This window comes from Prinia subflava, chromosome 9 (genome assembly GCF_021018805.1).
Source record: "Prinia subflava isolate CZ2003 ecotype Zambia chromosome 9, Cam_Psub_1.2, whole genome shotgun sequence".
In the NCBI taxonomy this organism is placed as follows: Eukaryota; Metazoa; Chordata; class Aves; order Passeriformes; family Cisticolidae; genus Prinia; species Prinia subflava.
In genome coordinates this window covers 31,779,809-31,798,661 of record NC_086255.1, presented here as the reverse complement: position 1 = coordinate 31,798,661, position 18,853 = coordinate 31,779,809, and the positions used below count along the sequence as shown (strand labels likewise).

Here is an 18,853-nt window from a genome sequence, read left to right as displayed (position 1 = left end):
AATGTTAACCCTTGGATCAGGGATGCGCCTCTGGAAAGGGGATGGGAAACTGAACCTCCTGAGAGGGGAGGGAAAAATGCCAGAGCTGCTCCCAGCTTTTGATTCCCACCACAATGCTGGGGGGAGAAAGGGCCACGGCTGCTTGGATGTTCCCTCCCCACTGCAGCAGCATCTGGGGGTGTGACAGGTTTTACCAAGGGGTTTACCAAGTGTAAGGGATTTACCAAGCTCTGAGCACTTAAGCTGAGGTCTTTGCAGCCCAGAAAGTGCCTTTTCTGCATCAGAAAAGCTCTTTGCTTCTTCAGTTCTGGGCCTGGGCACAGTCACGTCACCTGGGGGAGATGGGGAGCTGTGGGTCCCCAGAACCTCAACAGGAGAACAATTTCAAATATTCCCCAAGGTGTGTTTTGAGCTGTCATCAGTCTCCTTTTTTTGCCCCCCAAAAAATCAGTTTGGGGAGGAGCAAAATGCCAAAACCCTTTGAATAAGGCCTATTTGAGCAGCTGGAGAACTTATCATATGCCAGATCTATCTGGGACTTGAAACAGGTGAAAAAAAAGCTGGGTTTTAACAAACAAAGCTTTTGCTAAATAGAAATGCTTCAATAAAAAGTATTTTACACTTAAAATATAATTGCATTTCCAAGTTTTTCTAGTGGAGCGTGGAAACTCTGAGCACTGAACTTCCATGAGAACCAGGAGTAACATCCAGAAGGGAAGCAGCTATCATTCCACAGGCTGGGCAAGCTGGGATGAGGCAGAGGAGGAAGAAACATCCTGTTCCCAAATTTCTCGGGCACCAGAGCTGAGCAGGGCAGTCCTGGAAAGGTTATTTTGGGAGAGGGAGATGCTGTCTGCAGCTTAACATAAACACACTGGGGAAAAGCCTTCCATCACCTCCTTGTGGGATCAAAATTATTGATTGGCTTCTCCTTATCTTGTGCCACGCTTGACTCACGGGGTTACTCAGCAAGAATTTTCCAGCTGAACTTTCCAGCTTGGAGCAAGTCTCGAGCTGGGAGCAGCTGGGACGGGCGAGGGAGCTCAGGTAGGATTCCCCTGGGATCCCACAGGATCCCTGTTTGTGTCCTGCAGTGGTTTGGGGGCAGTTTAATCAGCGGGATGGTGAGGAGTGTGAGTGAGATGCTGATGTGTTTCAGGCTGGTGCTGGGATGGTTCTGGACAGCTCACGGTGCCTGGCAGCCAGTGCCAGGCTCAGGGAATAAAGAGGGCAGGAAGGAAACCTGTAACGTTAGATTTGTTGTCACTAAAATATTTGCTCTGTGAAATTCAGCCCTGACCATGAGTGCTGTAGCAAAAGAAGCCGATAAGGGAGGTCACCTGCAGCAAGTCTAAGTGACCACTTGGCTCTCTGCTGATGACTTTCCTCACTGCAACCTTTTCAGGACCATAAGTGCTCATCCCGGCAGTTGTTTCCTGTGGTTTCATCTGTTTCCAGGGCACATACCCTGGGAGGAATAGCCCGGAGGCAGGAGCTTCACCACCAGGAAAATCAGATGCTCTGCCTCATTCTTCCTTTTCTAATCACAGAACAATCACAGACTCAAAGACTGGTGGGAGGGACCTTGACGCTGAGATTCCTAAACTGATGTTTATTATGGTGACAGCATTATCTTCTGACGTGCTCTGAGCTTCAGCATCTCCTTGAGCCACTCAGAGGACACAAGACCTGGTGGAATATTGAGGGGTTTATGCCCAGATCTCTTCACAAGGGTGAGCAAAGTGTCTTGGGAAACACAGGGTCAGGAATTTGGGTGCTCTCCCTGTCCTATCAGGCCTGATGTCAGGGAGTGATTGCTGCAAGCAGGAAATACATTTTTGCTGTCTTAAGCTGAAAAATAAATCTCCAGTTCCCCTCCTTCTCTGCGCTGCTGCCTGGCACTGGGGTGGGGGGCATGACCAGCTCTCCGAGGGTGGGCAGTGAGCTCTGGGTGGGACGTGCCCCTCCCTGGGACATGCCCCTCCCTGGGATGTCCCACGGGCTCCTCTCTGCACCCCCAGCTCCCCCAGCATGCGTGGCAAGAGGTCCAGGTGCTCCTTCTCCCGGCTGGAGGTGATCCTGATCGTGTGCCTGGTGCTGATGATCGCCCTGACCGTGGTGCTGCTGGTCCTGCACTTCCTCACCACCCACACCGATGGCAAGTGGAGCTACCCAGCCCCTCTGCTCTGGGGGGTGCCCAGAGAAGGGTTTAAATTAAAGTGGGACAGCTGGAGGTGTCCAGGCTGAGCTGTCAGCGCCACCTCTGCACAAGGTCCTTCCACCCAACCACAGCAGCAGCTCCCTCGGCGTGCACGCACAGCCCTGGGGATGGGGCGAGGTTGGCTGCAGGGATCCATCCCTTCCTCCCATCCTCCCTTCCCTCTCTCTGACTGCTGCAGAAGGTCCTGAGAGCCCCTTGCTCCTGGGGTTTGACCAAGGGGTTTTACAAGCCCATCACAGCCCAGTGATGCCTCCAAGCCCATCCCCAGGCACAGGGCACGAGGGTGTCGGGAGCTGAACTCAACATCTCATCAGTGGCACCTTCCAGCTTCTGGGTTTTGGTCTCAGATAGGATGTAGTTCACATTTGGGACTCAAATCTTCATGTTTCTAGGCTGTAACACGTCAAAGTTTTGCACAAGTGATTCTCCTCTGTGTCAGAGCTCTCGGGGGGGAGGAGGAGGAGGAGGGATAGTCCTAAGGGGGTGGCCCAGTTGGCTGGTGTCATTTTAAATGACAGAAATGGCCTCAGTCTGTGGCCAGTGTGTTTCCCTTCTCTTGTGTTTGAAGTGACAGCCCAGAAAGGCCAGGCTGGGAAGATGGAGCATGCCCTCATCCCAAAGCCCTGCCTGGGGAGGGCTGTGGGAACAGAGCAAGCACACAGAAATATTTCATATTTTCCCACAGTGTTATCTCAGCCTGCAGTGATTTGTGGTTCTGGGATTTCCTGAGATGCAGATAATCTTTCTGATTGATTATGATTTGATGGCTTTTCTTCCACGGGTTTGTCCATCCTGGAAGGATTTCTGCACCTTCCTGGTGGCTGGGATGAGACACGATCTCCTTCGGGAGACCTTTTCCTCACCATTTGCCTGGAAATCACTGCTCAGAACGGCTTTTCCCTTCTCTGAGCTTCAGCTGGCTCTGCTGTGGTTTTTTTGGGGAGGACCAGGGCACCAGCATCGGCACAGGACGTGTTGGGTGTGCCCTTCTCTCTTCCCCAGTCCTTCCCCAGTATCTCCTGGCATGCCATCCCATTTTTCTTACCACTGCTGAGCTGAATTTTCTGTGTGAAACAGCACTCAGGTCTGGTTCCTGTGTGGTCCTGGTGGGCTTGGAGGCCTTAACTGGGAATGCTGGGCTGGTTCCCCCTGGCTGTGCATCACCACCCATCTGACAGGGTGCAGGGACCCCTCTGGAGAGCTCCTGGCTGGTTCCTGCTCCACCCTTTGCCACCCCAGAGGCCTGAGCACACTGACAGCCCGCTGGAAACCCACCCAGAGCACTCAGCCAGAGCTCTTTGGCCTCTTTTGTCTCTGATTCCACTCGCTCCTGTGTCCACTGATCTGCCAATTTCTGTTCTTACAGATTGCAGCAACAACGTAATAGAGGCAAAGTACTTGGTGGGTGTTGGCAGAGCTGACTGCACGGGGCCTGTGGCACAAGTCCCCCTGGTGAGTTGGAATTCCTCATGCCCTTGGTGAAACACTGATTTTCCATCCTTTGTGAGTAGTTTTTTTTGCAGGAGTTCTGGTTTAGAGGCTCTGCCTTGCCAAGTGTGTGTCACCTTCAAACATAAATTGAAATTTCTTTGAGGCTTGAAGCAATGTGGGCTGGTGGGAAATGTCCCAGCCTTTGGCAGGGGGTTGGAAGGAGATGGGCTTTCAGGCCTTTTCCAAGCCAAACCATTCCATGATTGTTGGAATTGAGGGGTATTGGAACCCTGGGACTGAGAATTCCAGGCTTTCTGTGCTGACAGGCACTGACCCCCAAGAGAACACTGCATTTGACCTGAGGCTGTGGAACAGGCTTCCAAAATTGAAAAACAGAACTGGAATTATGGGTGTGTAGTTTGAATAAAGTATGTAATATCACAGGATGGAAAATGTGGAGTTTAAGGTTTTAGAATATAATAATATACAAATAAAGTGAGATGGAGGTTTTAGGGCAGAGGCCAGTCCTTCTTTTTCCTTCTTCTTCATGGGCTTGGGTGGTGTTTTGTAATTAGGTAGAAAAGTCTGCGTTGTGGGCCACAGGTGATTGGTTATTGGGTTAAAAGTAAAAATAATTTAGGTGTCATTTCTTAATTAGACAGTTTATCCTTCAAAGGCCTTGCAGAGAGAGATACGGCTCCATTTTTAGTTTGTTAGCTAGAAGTGCTGTAGAACTCACAGTGTGTGAGACTGTAATATATATATATAAATTCTCATTACTTATAGATGTAATAACAAGAAACAAACAAGAAACACCATCTCATGCATTTAATCTTGACCATTTAATCCCAACCATTTAATCCCAACCATTTAATCCTGACCCTGGGAAAAGAGGACAAACCACGGGGCAAGACAGAGCTGCAGCTCGGAGCTGCTGGACGAACCCTCTGAGCCCCAGGGCAAATCCTTTCGGGGAGACGCCTGCAGGGGAATAGATGGCTCGGAATAAACTAACGAAGGAGCTGCTCTCTTGCAGATGGGGTACGCCAACCCCGAGCAGGTGGGCGGGGGGCTCCTGTCGCGCCTCTACAGCCGAGCCTTCATCGTGGCGGACGCCGAGGGCTCCGCGCGCGTCGTCTTCGTCAGCGCCGACATCGGGATGGTGTCCCAGAGGGTCAGGCTGGAGGTATGGAGCACGGGCTGGGTGCTGGCTTGTTGGGGAAGAGGAGGCAGGAAAGCCTTGTAGATAGGATTGCTTGGCAAAAGATTTTGAGGATATGAAACCTATAGGTGACGTAGAAATGGAGGCGGACTTTGAGATGGAAGATGCCGAGCTGTTAGTTACTGAACAACCAGAAAACAATGGTTTGGCCAGCTGAAGGAGAATCCCTCTTGATTGAACAATACCCTTGTCAAATAAAGGGATGCCAAGTGTCCAAAGGTTGGGGACACCCTGCCAATGTGACAGGGAAGAGAAAAGGGGTCTAGAAACCAGCTTTTAGGGTTTAAAATGTAACACAGTATGGTAATGTAGTAATTCTTATAGGCTTCATGTAAATGCTATAGGATTTGTGTCTTTTACTGGTTGGATGATTGTAAATTAGCATATTCAAGACAAAAAGAGATGTAATGTAACAAGAACTTAGGTCTCTTGGCTGGCCCTTTCCAGCTCTTTCTCTCTCTCTTGCTCTTGCTCTGTCTCTCCTGGGCACTATCTCTCTTCTAGCTGTGGCTGGCAGCTTTAAGCAGAGCTCTTGTACTCACGACCCTATGCAATAAACCACGTTTCAAGAGCTGCCCAGACTCCAGAGATATCTCGTGACCATCATGACTCTCCCACACTGACTCTCTTTGGGATTTCCTTGGGGTGACACTGTGTCTCTGCTGGAGAAGAGCCTTGGAGCCCTCAGCAAATGAGGCTGGACTTTGCTCACTCTTGTCTCAGTGGAAAAATTGCCAGGGGGTCATTGGGTTCACAAATACATTATTGTGGTGCCTCTAATGCAGCAGAGGAGGGAGGGAGGTGCTGTGGATCATCCTGGGATTCAATTCAGGTTGGATGTGAAGGTCTTTCACCAGATGTTCCCATTTTGAGGCCAAGCCAACAGCTTCAGCCTCCTTGCTGTGGCGGGCGGAAAGAGAAGAGCGAGGAGGGGAGTGGATGGCTGAGGGGTTTTTTTGCGAGAGCCGGGCACAAATCTCCGTAGCCTTTGGGCATGAGAAGGGGTTTTTTTAGGGGTTTAATTCTTTCCTTCCTCCTCAGGTGCTGAAGCAGCTGCGGAGCAAGTACGGCGAGCTGTACCGGCAGGACAACGTCATCCTCAGCGGCACCCACACGCACTCGGGGCCTGGGGGGTACTTCCAGTACACCCTCTTCTGGATCACCAGCAAGGGGCTCGTCAGGCCAGCCCTCAGCTCCATCGTCAATGGCATTGTGAAGGTGGGTGCCACCCGGCACAGCTCTGGGCGTGGCGTTCGGGGTGCCACCTCCATCACCCCAAAGCACGCTTTGAGGCCGGCTTGTGTCTGCCCGCAGCTTGAAAAGCAGCAGCTTTGAAGCCTTCCTTCAGAGGCAGCTGTTGGTAGTTTAAAAGTGTTATCATAATTTTCCAGAATTTTTAGATGAGTCTAGGGAAAAAAAATCACAACCAATCACAACCAAAGAAGCACTCCCCAAATTCCAAGGAAGGGTTGGGGATGGACAGGGAGGGAAGGAAGGCTTTTCCAGATAAAACCTCTGGTGTGCCTTACAGACTGACACTCCCTGCCTTGCTCCTTTTAGAGCATAGATATTGCCCATGAGAACATGAAGAAAGGAAGGCTCTTTATAAACAGAGGCACGGTGGAAAACAGCCAGATCAACCGGAGCCCTTTCTCCTACCTCGAGAACCCGGAGTCCGAGCGGAACAGGTAAAATCTCCCCAGGCAGGAGAAAACAATGAACTGCTTGAAAAGGGCTTGAAAGCTGCAGTTGCCCTCTCCAAGCATGAGGAATTGGTCAAGGATGTGGGCCTGGGCTTTATTTAACAAATAAAGGGTCAGAGGGCATTAAAGTGCCATCCTTGGTGCATGCATTCCTGTTGTCCCCATTCCTTGGAGGAGCAGGACCTGAGGGCAGTGACAGCCACAGCTCTTCCCTCCCCTCCCAGCTGGTTTCAGACGCTTCTCTAAGGCCTTGCTGTGTGCTGGTAGTACCTGAAATGACCTTTTCACATCCCTGTGCAGCCTAGTGGGGATTTCACCTGCCTGAGCAATGCAGAGCACCACCACGGCCCTGACTCTGATGGGATTTCCCTGCTCTGTTCCCATCCAGGTACTCATCCAACACGGATAAAGAAATGGTGGTGCTGAAGATGGTAGATGAGGATGGACACGAGCTAGGCCTTATCAGGTACTGACCGCCAGAGCAGCAGGTTTTTCTCCATACCCTCATTATTTTTTGTAAGAATGAAGGTGTCCCATTTGTCCCATTTCCCCCTTTTTTACATGACCGACTCCTTCTTATTCCTTTGGGTATAAAAATCCCTGCAAAATATAATCCTCTGGGTTACTGCAAGAGTCAGCTCAGGTCTGACGGAGCTCTTGGTGGCCCTGATAATGACAGGGACAAATTCTTGTGTCCACTCAAGGCCTGGACTGTTCCAGCCATGAGCCCCCCTAGTCAGCAAGGGAGAGGATGGGAATCCCGTGCCCTTGCTAATCCACCCCTAAGCACCACGAGCCTCTGTGTGTATTCTCCCAGAGAAAATTCCCACAAACACACAAGGTGGAGTGGGTCAGTTGCCCCTGCAGAGTGAACAGAGCGTTTTCTGTGTGTGCCTTGTGGCCCCTCCTCAGCTGGTTTGCGGTGCACCCGGTGAGCATGAACAACTCCAACCACCTGGTGAACAGCGACAACGTGGGCTACGCCTCCTACCTGTTCGAGCAGGAGAAGAACAAAGGAATGCTCCCCGGAGAGGTGGGAGAGCCCGAGGGAATGGGGGAAATGGGGCTGGGACAGGGACGGGGTGAGGTGGGACAGCGGGGCAAAGACAGCCACACACGACTCAGGTGAATGCTTCAATTTAGTTCCTTTTTCCCCTGCAGAAGGGACACTGGAAGGTGTACTCTTGGCTTTCCAAACCAGTCATCAGTGGCAGTTATCCAGACTTGAGGAATAACTCACATTTATTTTGATTAAAACCTGGGGAGGTTGTGGTTGCCCTATCCCTGGAAGAGTTCAAGCCTTGAACAACCTGGAAAGTGTCCCTGCAGTCAGCTCCAATAGTTCTCCTCCAGTAAATCAGTCATGATGAATGCCTGGAAGGAAAAAAAATCCTGTGTGAGGTGCTCCAATGACCCATAAACAACTGATCAGCAACCTGAGAAGAGCTGAGGTGGAAGAGGGGGAGGAGGAAACACTGTCTGCACCCCCAGGCGGTGTGAGGTTCTCCCTGAAATGGCATCATGTGCATCCAATTCTCCCCTGCTCTTCCTGCCCCACCCCTCGGGATGTGCCTCCATCCCTTAGTGCCTTAAGGAATAAACCAGAGTCCTGCTTGGTGACCACAGCAGCTGCAGGGAGAGCTGCAGCTTTCCCTGTGAGGCACTGCAGTGCTCCTCTGTCCTGGCAGGGCTCTTTTGTGGCCGCCTTTGCCTCGTCCAACCTGGGAGATGTGTCCCCCAACACGCGGGGCCCCTTCTGCGCCAACACGGGCGAGTCGTGTGACAACCCCCAGAGCTCCTGTCCCGTCGGAGGGGTGAGTGTGACCCGCCTGTCCCGCCCTCTGCAGGGCCCTGGGCTCCACCACTGCATGGAGAGGGCACTAAAAGTAATAAAAAATCACCTCTTTTCGGACTGGCCTGGATGCCTCTTCCAGGATTTGACTGCGCTTTGTCCCTCACACACCCAATTTTCTGGTCATTCACCCCAAATTTACCTTGGGTGTGGTAACCCCGTGCCTAATTTTGATGTGGCCTGCAAGAAGCCCTCAGTTCCCACAGTGCCAGATGCTATCCATAATCACTGATCACCAAACAAATTTCCCAACAGGCAGCCATGTGCATGGCCAAGGGGCCCGGGAACGATATGTTTGAGAGCACCAGGATTATAGGGCAAAATATCTACCTGAAAGCAAAGGTAAGGAATATTCTGCTTTCTGAGTGTGTGTGAGTGCTGCTGCGACAGGAATTCATGCTCATTTAAACAACCTGGTGAGCCTTGTGGATCCCTTCCCTCTGGATACTCCATCTTCCATCTTCTGTATCTTCCATCTTCCATCTTCCATCAATCATCTTCCATCATCTATCTTCCATCATCTTCCATATTCTATCTGTGTTGTACCTGTTTTGGTGAATGTTTGTGAATTCAAATTAGGCTCTAAAGTTCCTTGGTTTTGTTTTTTAATGGTAAATGAGCTCTGCAACCAGCTGGTGATGTTTCTGTCCTCTAGAATCAAGAAGACCTCAGAGCCTGGAATTTGTTAGGCTTAGGACAGTGTAGGAGATCTTAATGGTAGTGAAAAGATTTCCTCAGGTATTTTGAGGAAATCTGATTAGAAACCTGAATTTAGACTTGACAACACATACTTTTATTTAGATACATCTTTGCAGGTGTTGTTATTTTAAAATGTTGGTTTTGGGTTTTGATCTCAATATTCCTCAGTGTAGTGAGGATGTCCCCTCTTATCCTCTCCCCTCCCTCTCATTCACCTCAAAGGCATCACGATGGGAAAAATCCTCCTAGAAGAGTTCAGAGACACCACCACACACCACTTGTGGGGCAGTTTGGCATCACATTCCCAAACTGACACAAATGTGAGGTAAAATGTGTGGCTTAGACCCCCACAGAGGATGCTCCCCTTGCTCTGCTCGTCCCTTGGGGCTCCCTTTTGTCACCTGAGGGCTCTAAAGCCACCCAGGGCTGAATTTGCTGCTTCCCCTCCTGTGGGATGTGAGAGCAGTGAGTGCAAGGAGATCTTTTGGCAGCATTTCAGGGACAGCAGCTTGCAGGAACTGGAGCGTGTCCAGCAGAGCAGGAAGAGCAGGAGGCTTGGTAGTGGCTTTTCCTTTAATCACTGTTTTGGAGGCTGCACCCTGAAGTCACTCCAGGCTGATCATGCCTCTGTCCCCAGTCCAAGAGTCCTGGTGTGTGCATCAAGCACAGGGGAAAAGCACTGCTGCTGTCTTTAACACCTCAGACTCCTGGCCTTCAGAAGCTGTGCCCTCAGCTCCTTCCAGGAATGTCATTAAACCTGTATAACTTCTGGCAGCCCTTTCCCCGGACCAACCTGAGGCTGGAAAACCATTCCCTGCAGGGCTGAGTGTGTGTAGTAAATACCTTCAGCTGTCAGGGGTGCAGTAAATACAGCAGAGGCCCAGCACTTTGAGTCAGTGAGTAGAGCAAAGCGCTCCTTTCTCACAGAAAACATTTTTTCTGCTTGGTCCAAGATGTGAGAAATGCCCAGAGGTGGCAACCAGGAGAAGGAAGTTGCCATCCTGCTGAAATAGGGGCACGTTTCAGCTGTTAAAGAAAAGTGTCCTCCCTCCCTGAGACAGGGAGAGCTTTCAGGTCTCAGGGCATGCAGGGTGTGGAGGCAGGGTGGCAGAAACAAAGGGATTTGGGAAATACGGATGTGCACCAGCAGCTGGAAGAGGCCCCGGAATGAGGAGATGACCCATGTGGCTGTTCCTCAGCACAGCTGAGGTTCCTGACCGCCTGCCCCTCAAGGATTTCTTCCCCCCTCGTGTGTCCCTCAGGAGCTGTATGAAAAAGCCTCCCAGGAGGTGACCGGAGCCCTGAGCTCAGCCCACCAGTGGGTGAACATGAGCGACGTGACCGTGGAGCTCAACGCCACGCACACGGTGAGAGCGGCAGGGAACGCCCTGCTCCCGCAGCAGCACCCGAGCCACAGCGAGGGAAATGGCTTTTCTCTCCTCTCCCCTCCCTTCCTCCCTTCTGCTTTAGGTCAAAACCTGCAAACCAGCCCTGGGGCACAGCTTTGCTGCCGGGACTATTGACGGAGTGGGGGCTTTCAACTTCACCCAAGGTAATTTGGGGGCAGATCCTGACGTGGCTTTGTAGGAACAGGGAGGGCACGGGGCACCCCCAGATGGACTGAAACCCCAGAGCCACCTCACAGCATCCAAAGGGACGGCTTTAGGAAGGTGGAGGAAACGCCCTCACAGTTTTGACTGCGTCCATTTGGGAAAAGGGTATGGCCATGCCCTGGAGGAAGGAGAGCAAGGGGATGGGAAGGGGAACAGGGAGAAGGAAGAGCTGTTTTGGGATCTCTCCTGCTCATTCGTTCTCATTGCCTGAAGGATGCAATGGATCCTGCCAGGACGGGGCTGAGCTGGGCTGAAGCTCAAGCTCTTCAAACCACCCCAGGAAAGGGAGGTGGTCAGAGCCCACTGAGAAATCTCCCACAGCCAGGAGCTGGAGCAGGGAATGTCTGTCTGAGAGCTGCTGGGGCAGCTGAGGAAGTGTTCAAAGGTGTTTCCCCCTCAAGGCTCAGTGGAAGGGGACCCGTTTTGGGATCAAATCCGGGACCAGCTGCTGGGAGAGCCATCGAACGAAACCAAAGCCTGCCACAAACCCAAGCCCATCCTCTTCAGCACGGGAGAGGTGAGGACAGCCCCGTGTGTGCCCTGGGGCGTGCAGGGATCACTGCTCCGGGCTGATCCCAGCCCCTCCTGGGTTTGTTGGGGAGCCTCGGGCAATGCCTATGATGTCTGGTGGAGAACAAGCAGGGAGCACAGGCTGCACGGGCTCTGCAGAGCCCCGGGGATCCCAGCCCAGCCCCATGCTCAGGGCACAGCTTGGAGTCTGCACTCTCTGAGCTCTCCCCAGATCCTGCTTTAAACTCCAAATGGAAATCGCTGCCCCTTTCCCCACCTGAAGCTCCCTTGGCACTGAGGCAAATGCGCTGCTGCACAGGGATCATGTCCAGGGTTCTTTAGAGCACTTAGAGGAGGCCATCTGGATGAGGAAATTCATTGTTATTCCTCTCACCAGCCTCCTTAAAAGCTTCCCTGCTGTCACTCTGTGTTCAATCAGCTCCTCACCTCAGCTCTCCCCAAAAGAGGCCCCAGCTCCTCCCAGCCTCCTCCTCCACGCAGGATGGTGTTACTGAGAGGAAATTGCAATTTATTCTTATGGCTTTAGCACATTTTAGGGATGCTAGTGGGAGGTCTCCTGCTTCTGATGTGCTTCACAAGCTTTTGTCATTCATGTTTTGCCCCCAGCAAATTGCTCCTCAGAAAAAACCCCAACAATTTTGGCTCGCTGGAGTGGGATTTTTCATCTCCTCATCAATCCTAATTCTATCCTTTTTCCATGCAGGTGAGAGGTTTCTAGGTGCTACCCTGACCTCCTTTACCCACTTTCCCTAAATCTGCCCCTCTGGCAACACCTTATTTAGGGGTTTATTTTTGCCTTACATAGTATTTACCTGTGCCTTATGTGACTCTTACAGTCAGACATCATTTGAAGGTAAAACACTTTCCCGTGTGTCTCACAAATAACTTACAAATAAATTCACAAAATAAATGTATCTGTCTTTATGACTGTAGGAAGGAAAACACCTCAGATATTTTTTTTCTACTAAACCAAAGCATTTACCTGCCCTTTTTCACCCCCCCTTAGATGACTTGGCCCCACCCCTGGCACCCAGAAATTGTGGATGTGCAGATCGCTGCCATCGGATCCCTGGCAATCCTCGCTGTTCCTGGGGAGTTCACGTGTGTATTCCTTGGGTCTTATTCCATTTATTGCAGCCAGATTCCATCCAAACCTTCTGGAACTGTTCTGCCTGCAGGTAGAAAGGGGGGTAGGCTCAAAATTGTCCCCAAACTCAGCCTGAGAACGATTGAGATGCACACAGGCTTCCTGAATCATTTTGGTGGTAACAAAATGCAGTTTCAAGGATTTTGTTAACTTTGATTCTGTTTTTGGCACCACAAACACCATAGTGATGAATTGCACTGACAGTCAGTGGTGCTGTGATGTTGATTTAAATAGGATAATGGTTTATCTGTAGTACCTTCATTTCTACCCTGCCCTGGGGTGCCTCCAGCCCCTCCCTGGCTGTGGTGATGGGTGTGAAATGTTTTGAGGTGTTTTGGTTGAACTTGTGCATAGAGGCTTTAAGGGATGTTGGGCAGTGCTGGAGCTGCTGAGGGAATTTCTGGTGGGTGCTGCAAGTCGAGCCAGCAATTCCTGCTTTAGATCCCTGCTCTCTACAACTCCGGGGGGGTCGGGCTGTGCTCCCAGGGAACAGGGACAGGACAAGGGCAAACGGCCTCAGGCTGGGCCAGGGGAGGCTCAGCTTGGGCAGCAGCAGGAATTTGTGCATGGAAAGGGAGCTCAGGCCTTGGCAGGGGCTGCCCAGGGAGGGTTGCAGTGCCCATGGCTGGAGGTGTCCAAGGAAGGGCTGGATATGGCACTGAGTGCTCTGGGCTGGGGACAAGGTGGGCACAGGGTGGACTGCCTGGGCTGGGAGGGATTTCCCAGTCTCAGTGACCCTGGGATTCCGTGACTCTGGAGCCTGACTTTGTTCCCTCCATGCCCTAGGACCATGTCTGGACGCAGGCTGCGGGAAGCTGTTAAAAGAGTGAGTTGCTGAGGTTTCACCAGCACGTCTGGAACTTCTCTTTTCTTGAGCCTCCTGGTTTTTCCCTCCTCTCCTCCCAGCTGGGCTCACGGGGCTCATGTCCCACAGATGTTTCCTTCTGCCATTTTCCTCAGACAGATTTTCCATCTGCTTCCTGACAGGCAGAAGAAATGGATATCCTCCCTAAGACACCAACTGATTGGGTTTCAATCCATTAAGCCAATTCCACAGGGATCCAGGCACAACTGATGCCAGCAGGAGTTTGGCTGTGGGATGGAGGGGTTCAGCTCCTTAATCTCTACCAGGATTTTGCAACATGAGAACAACCAAAAAGAAAAAAAAGAGGAAAAAAAAAAAAAAAAAAAAAAAAAAAGAGAGAGAGAAAAGAGTATTTTTGTATTTTTTCCATTTGATTGACACATCCTGGCTGTAGCCTAAATAAAATCCCAGATGCCTTCTCCACAATTCCCTGGGCCTTTCTCACACTTATACCCCTGATTTTTTTTAGGAGTATACAGACATCAGCTCCCAAAAAATCCCCCTAGATTTACTGGATTGTGAGGTCACTTGTCCTCTTTTTCTTTGGGGAGTGAATATATAATCATAATGCCAATTACCAGAACAATATTGATATAATAATAACAACAACAACAACAATAATGATAACAACAGTATAGTCGTGCATTAAGTATTTGTTTCAAGGTAAGGGTTTTATTTCCTTCCTTAGGAATTTGATTCCCATGGGACACAAGGGATGAACGTTGTGATTGCAGGTCTGTGCAATGTCTACACCCACTACATCACCACCTATGAGGAATACCAGGTAAATGTTAAAACTGGGGATTGAATCTGTCTAACTGAGATCAGCTTTTGGCTCCAGGGGCTAATAATTCACGTGAAATGTTGTGTGTTTAGAGTTCTTTCCCTTTGCCACAAAAACGGGTGGGGAGAACTGGGAGGGAAGGTTGGAAGAACTGGGGTTGGAAGAATCCCACCCCAAAAAGCTGGAGGGGGAGGCAAGTTGTATCATAAGCCTTTAAAAGAGGGTAAAAACTGTGCTAATTGGAAGAGCAAAGAGGGTAAAAACTGTGCAAACTGGAAGAGCAAACAGGCCCTCTCTGTTTGCAACAGGTTGGAGAATGAGGAGTAACCTGAAATTGCAGCAGAAATACTTTGGCGAGTTGTTGGGGCTGTCTCCTTATCAGAAAGGGAGTAAATAACCCCACTGCTGATCTTGAGCTGGGTGGGATGGGATGTACAAACCGCTCAGGAGCCTCCTCGACCTTCCTCTCCCGATTTTGTCCTTTCCAGGTTCAACGGTATGAGGCTGCCTCGACGATTTATGGGCCACACACCCTTTCTGCTTACATCCAGCTGTACAGGGGCCTGGCCAAGGCCATTGCTCTGGTAAGCAGCATTTCCTACATGCCACAGCCTGCTGGGGACATCTAAATCTTGTCAGTGGGGGTGGCTGTTCCTCCCTGAGGCCACCTGACTGCTGCCCTCTCTCGAGAATCCACCTTGAGAAACATTATGTGGGATAAAAAGAATTCCTGTAATGGGGCTCTGACACCACTTGAGAAATTCTGGGGGTTTTGCAGCTCAAAGTGTAGGAAATCAGTACCTACAACCTTTCAGCATGGCCTGAAGTTGCTGCTTTTCTACCAAAAGGAAAAAAAAACATCTGCAGCATTTTTGGTGTACCTGGTGGTGCCCATTATCACCGTAACCATGTGAACAGGCAGGAGCGGTGGGCAGGAATATCCTGGGATATCCTGGGGCTGGATTTAGGAGACCCCAGCAGCAGGTGTCCTGCAGGGATTGCTCCTGCAGGCAGAGCACAGATGGAGATCCTCTGCTTTGGTTTCAGGCTCGCTTTATTATTCCTGCAATCTGTGCGAGCAGGGGCTGGGAGGCAGAGCCGGAGCAGGGCTGCTTCCTCAGGGAATCCTGGTTGTCCATGTGGATGTTTAAGGAGCACATCTTCTCTCTCCCAGAACGCCACTCAGGAGCTGCCCCGTGGTCCAGAGCCCCCACTTTTCAACGTCACCAGCCTGACCCTGCTGCCTTCTCTCGGCGCCGAGAACGCGCCGGCCTCCAAAACCTTTGGGGATGTGCTGGAAGAAGTGAGACAGGAGTATCGAGAGGTGAGAGCTTCAGGGAGTCCCTAAAACCTGTCTGAGAAATCGCCTTTAAATTCTTACCCCTCACCCCCTACAAGTCTGTGAGGTGTGGTGCCCTCAGAGCCAGCAGGTCTCATCTCTCTGGTGGGCACGGTTGAGAAGGCAGGGGCAGAGCATTTTGAATGGGAATAAAATGGGTGAATAAAGGGGAAAATAAAAGCCCTTCATTCAGCACAAAGCAGATTTCCCCTTCTGCTTCAAAACAAAATAGCAGTTGATTAAGTAGGCAAATATTGTACAGTGATTTTTTTCAAGCAGGCAATCAGGTCAGCTTTGATGCCTCTGCTGTGGAATGTAAATGGAATGAAATCAAAATGAACAGAAATGGTTCTGTTTTCAACGCTCAGCATTTAGATAAGATGTTCAGAGCAAGGGCTTGCACCTCATTCATTGCTGTCTCCTTACTCCCTGCAGGAAGGCAGGGAGGCATTCTGAAAAATCTCCTCATTTCCTCTCTTTTTTAATGTGTGGTAGTGGAGTTTATCCAGCAAGCAGGACAACTGCAATAGTGAGGTCCAGAGCAGCTGTTCAAAGCATCAGTTGTCCACTGCTGCTGCAACAAGTGAAATTATAAATAATTTAAAACAACAGCAACAACAAGCCAAGCACAATAAAACACCACAAAACCAACCCACCCCCTAAATACATCAAATGGCCTCTTCAAAAGATGTTCTTAACGTGCTGCTCAGCTTTTAATACAAAAATCTTGATTTCCCCCCAGGGAGAAGTTGCTGAAGTGACTTTTGTGGGTGCAAACCCCAGGAACTCTGCAGAGAACGCGGTAAATGCGATGGAATGATGCTGGAATTGGGGTGTTTGGGACTAATGGATAACTGGGAAGGATTTTTTCTTTGCTGGGAGAGCAGAGGAAAACCCGTGCTTTGGGAATTCATACCACCAGAAAGCTGTTGGGGCAAAGAAGTGAATTTGGGCTGTTTATGATCTCTTTATATTATTGAAGTTGAATCCTATTATGTGTTGGATCACATTGGTATCCAGGGCAAACCTGCATTTCCATCCTACCACCCTGCTGCTGTATTTTTACAAAACAAAGGAAATTAGAAAAGCACTTAATACCTTCCATCACTCACCTTGCATAGAATGGCAGTGACTGCCCATTCTCTTCCTTTAGATAAGGTCTTTGCACCATTTCTCAGCTTAAATTTGTGCTTTGGCAGTAAAATATAACACTTTTGCCAGTAATTCCCACATTTGGCAGTAAAGCACGAGGAAGCACAGTCCCTATCCAGTTTAAAGTGCCACAGAAGGTGGGGACATGCCTGTACCTTCAGTGTGTGCCAAACTGTGGTATTTTCATTCCAGACTGAGCATAACTTCCTGACGGTGGAGAGGTACTCCAACATTTCCAGCAGCTGGCGCGCGGTGCTCAACGACGCCTCCTGGGACACCAGGTGGGTGCCCTGAGCAAGTTTCCCTGTCCCACAGAATCCAGGGAGTCATTCCAGTCTAACCTGGAGGGCTTCATTCCAGAGCTCCCAGCCCCAGGTTAGTCCTGGCCCTGCAGGTGATGCTCTCCAGGGGAAGATCAGCTCATATTTGGGGGAGGTTAATTTGGCAAAAATGGTGATCCCCTTGGCTCCAGGATCCAGAATGGAGGGTTGTAAATTTGGGAAAGGGAGAAGGAAAGGCAGGAATGACAGAAGGTTTGTAGTCCAGCTTGCTCTTAGCCTGTATCCATCTCTCTGGCACACTTTGGGGATGAATAAGATGCGGAAGAGAAAATAAGAGAGACTCACAGGGAAAACTGGCTGGATGTGCTGTGCAGCATAAACAGACAACAATTTTTAAAGGTTTGGAAGAAACAAAAGTTAAGGGTGGAGATGTCAGCCTTCAGGAAAAATATCCACAAAGCAGCAAGGCTGGTGACACCTTTCAGAGCTGTAGGTGAAGCTTCATCATCTTCCCAGGAAGGGCTTCCTCAGAGCCAGCTGAAAAATCCCTCATGTCCAGATGATGTGTGGAGGTTTGAGGATGAGCATTCTCTGAAGAGTTTTGGGGTTGAGCAGAAAGGCTTTTGCACAAGGAGTCTGTAAAACAAAATGGGCTTTTGTTGCGGTGCCAGAAGTCCTGAGATCAATCATTATAGACTTTCTTTGTGATTTAAGTGAATATTCACCCTCTTGGTTTAGCTCTGCCCCCACGCAGGGAGGACCTCAAACACACTCACCCGGAGTGTCTTCATCTCATTGCACGCAGCGAGCTCCAACGAAATGTGGATCTCCTTGCTGACTGCAGTTTTGGGCCTGTTTTCCCAGGTTTTACTGGAGCAAAGGGTCCCGTGGCCAGAGCAACGTGACCATAGAGTGGCACATCCCGGCCGGCACCGAGCCGGGCGTGTACCGGCTCCGCTACTTTGGGCACTACAAGAAGAGGGTGAACCTCTTCCGCATCATCACGGTCCCCTTTGAAGGATCATCCTCAGCATTTCACATCACAGCTCCATAAAGGAGTGGGCAGTGTCCAGGTTTGGAAAGACAGGTGTCTGCTAAGGAAGGCAGGAGCCTCCCTTGGAATGGAGAATGTAAACCCCCTCCCTCTGAATTATTATAATTCTGAAATTAAGGGGCTCTCAGGCGAAGATATGGAAATAGGAATAACAGTTCTTTACTAGGAATGTTAAAATAAAAATGTAGTAGTACAAAAAACCAACCAGCCAAAAAAAGCAAACACAGAGTCAGAACACAGCCTGACACGCTGTTGCTCAGGGTGTTGGCAGCAGCCCAGTCAAGTCCTCCTGCAGTGACAGATGTGGTTCTGTTGCAGCAATGATCCTGGAGCAGGGGCAGTTTCCTCTGAAGGTCCAGTGGTGTGAGATGGGTCCAGCCTTCCTCTGGGAATGCAGAGCACACAGGCTGTGCTGGGCTCTGAATGCCAGGGTTTATCCAGGTGGGAATGCAGTGCACACAGGCTGTGCTGGGCTCTGAATGCCAGGGTTTATCCAGGTGGGAATGCAGTGCACACAGGCTGTGCTGGGCTCTGAATGCCAGGGTTTATCCAGGTGGGAATGCAGTGCACACAGGCTGTGCTGGGCTCTGAATGCCAGGGTTTATCCAGGTGGGAATGCAGTGCACACAGGCTGTGCTGGGCTCTGAATGCCAGGGTTTATCCAGGTGGGAATGCAGTGCACACAGGCTGTGCTGGGCTCTGAATGCCAGGGTTTATCCAGGTGGGAATGCAGTGCACACAGGCTGTGCTGGGCTCTGAATGCCAGGGTTTATCCAGGTGGGAATGCTGGGCTCCTCCCCTGGGTGCAGCATCTCCCATGGATGATGGAATTGTATCAGCCCTGCAGGGAGCCTCGATGGCCCATGGACAGCAGAGATCCCCTGGAGGGAGGATGGGTCCTGGAAGGGATAAAGAACTCTGCCCCAGCTGTTTTTAACAGCTGCCCATTAACAGAAGAC

At 50.5% G+C, this 18,853-nt stretch overlaps 1 protein-coding gene across 1 annotated transcript; it reads left to right on the top strand.

Moving 5' to 3' along the window:
* Positions 1-990: 990 nt before the first annotated feature.
* LOC134555139 (putative neutral ceramidase C) lies at positions 991-18,107 on the top strand. The gene is made up of 22 exons (XM_063406495.1): positions 991-1,047; positions 1,628-1,733; positions 2,022-2,158; positions 3,588-3,673; positions 4,689-4,838; positions 5,916-6,092; positions 6,435-6,562; positions 6,966-7,043; positions 7,490-7,610; positions 8,266-8,391; positions 8,685-8,771; positions 10,391-10,495; positions 10,599-10,680; positions 11,143-11,258; positions 12,279-12,373; positions 13,206-13,245; positions 13,973-14,068; positions 14,557-14,652; positions 15,243-15,392; positions 16,150-16,209; positions 16,752-16,840; positions 17,705-18,107. The coding sequence occupies exons 3-22, from the start codon at positions 2,032-2,034 to the stop codon at positions 17,892-17,894; spliced, it is 2,199 nt and encodes a 732-aa protein (XP_063262565.1). The 5' UTR covers positions 991-1,047; positions 1,628-1,733; positions 2,022-2,031; the 3' UTR covers positions 17,895-18,107.
* Positions 18,108-18,853: the final 746 nt, after the last annotated feature.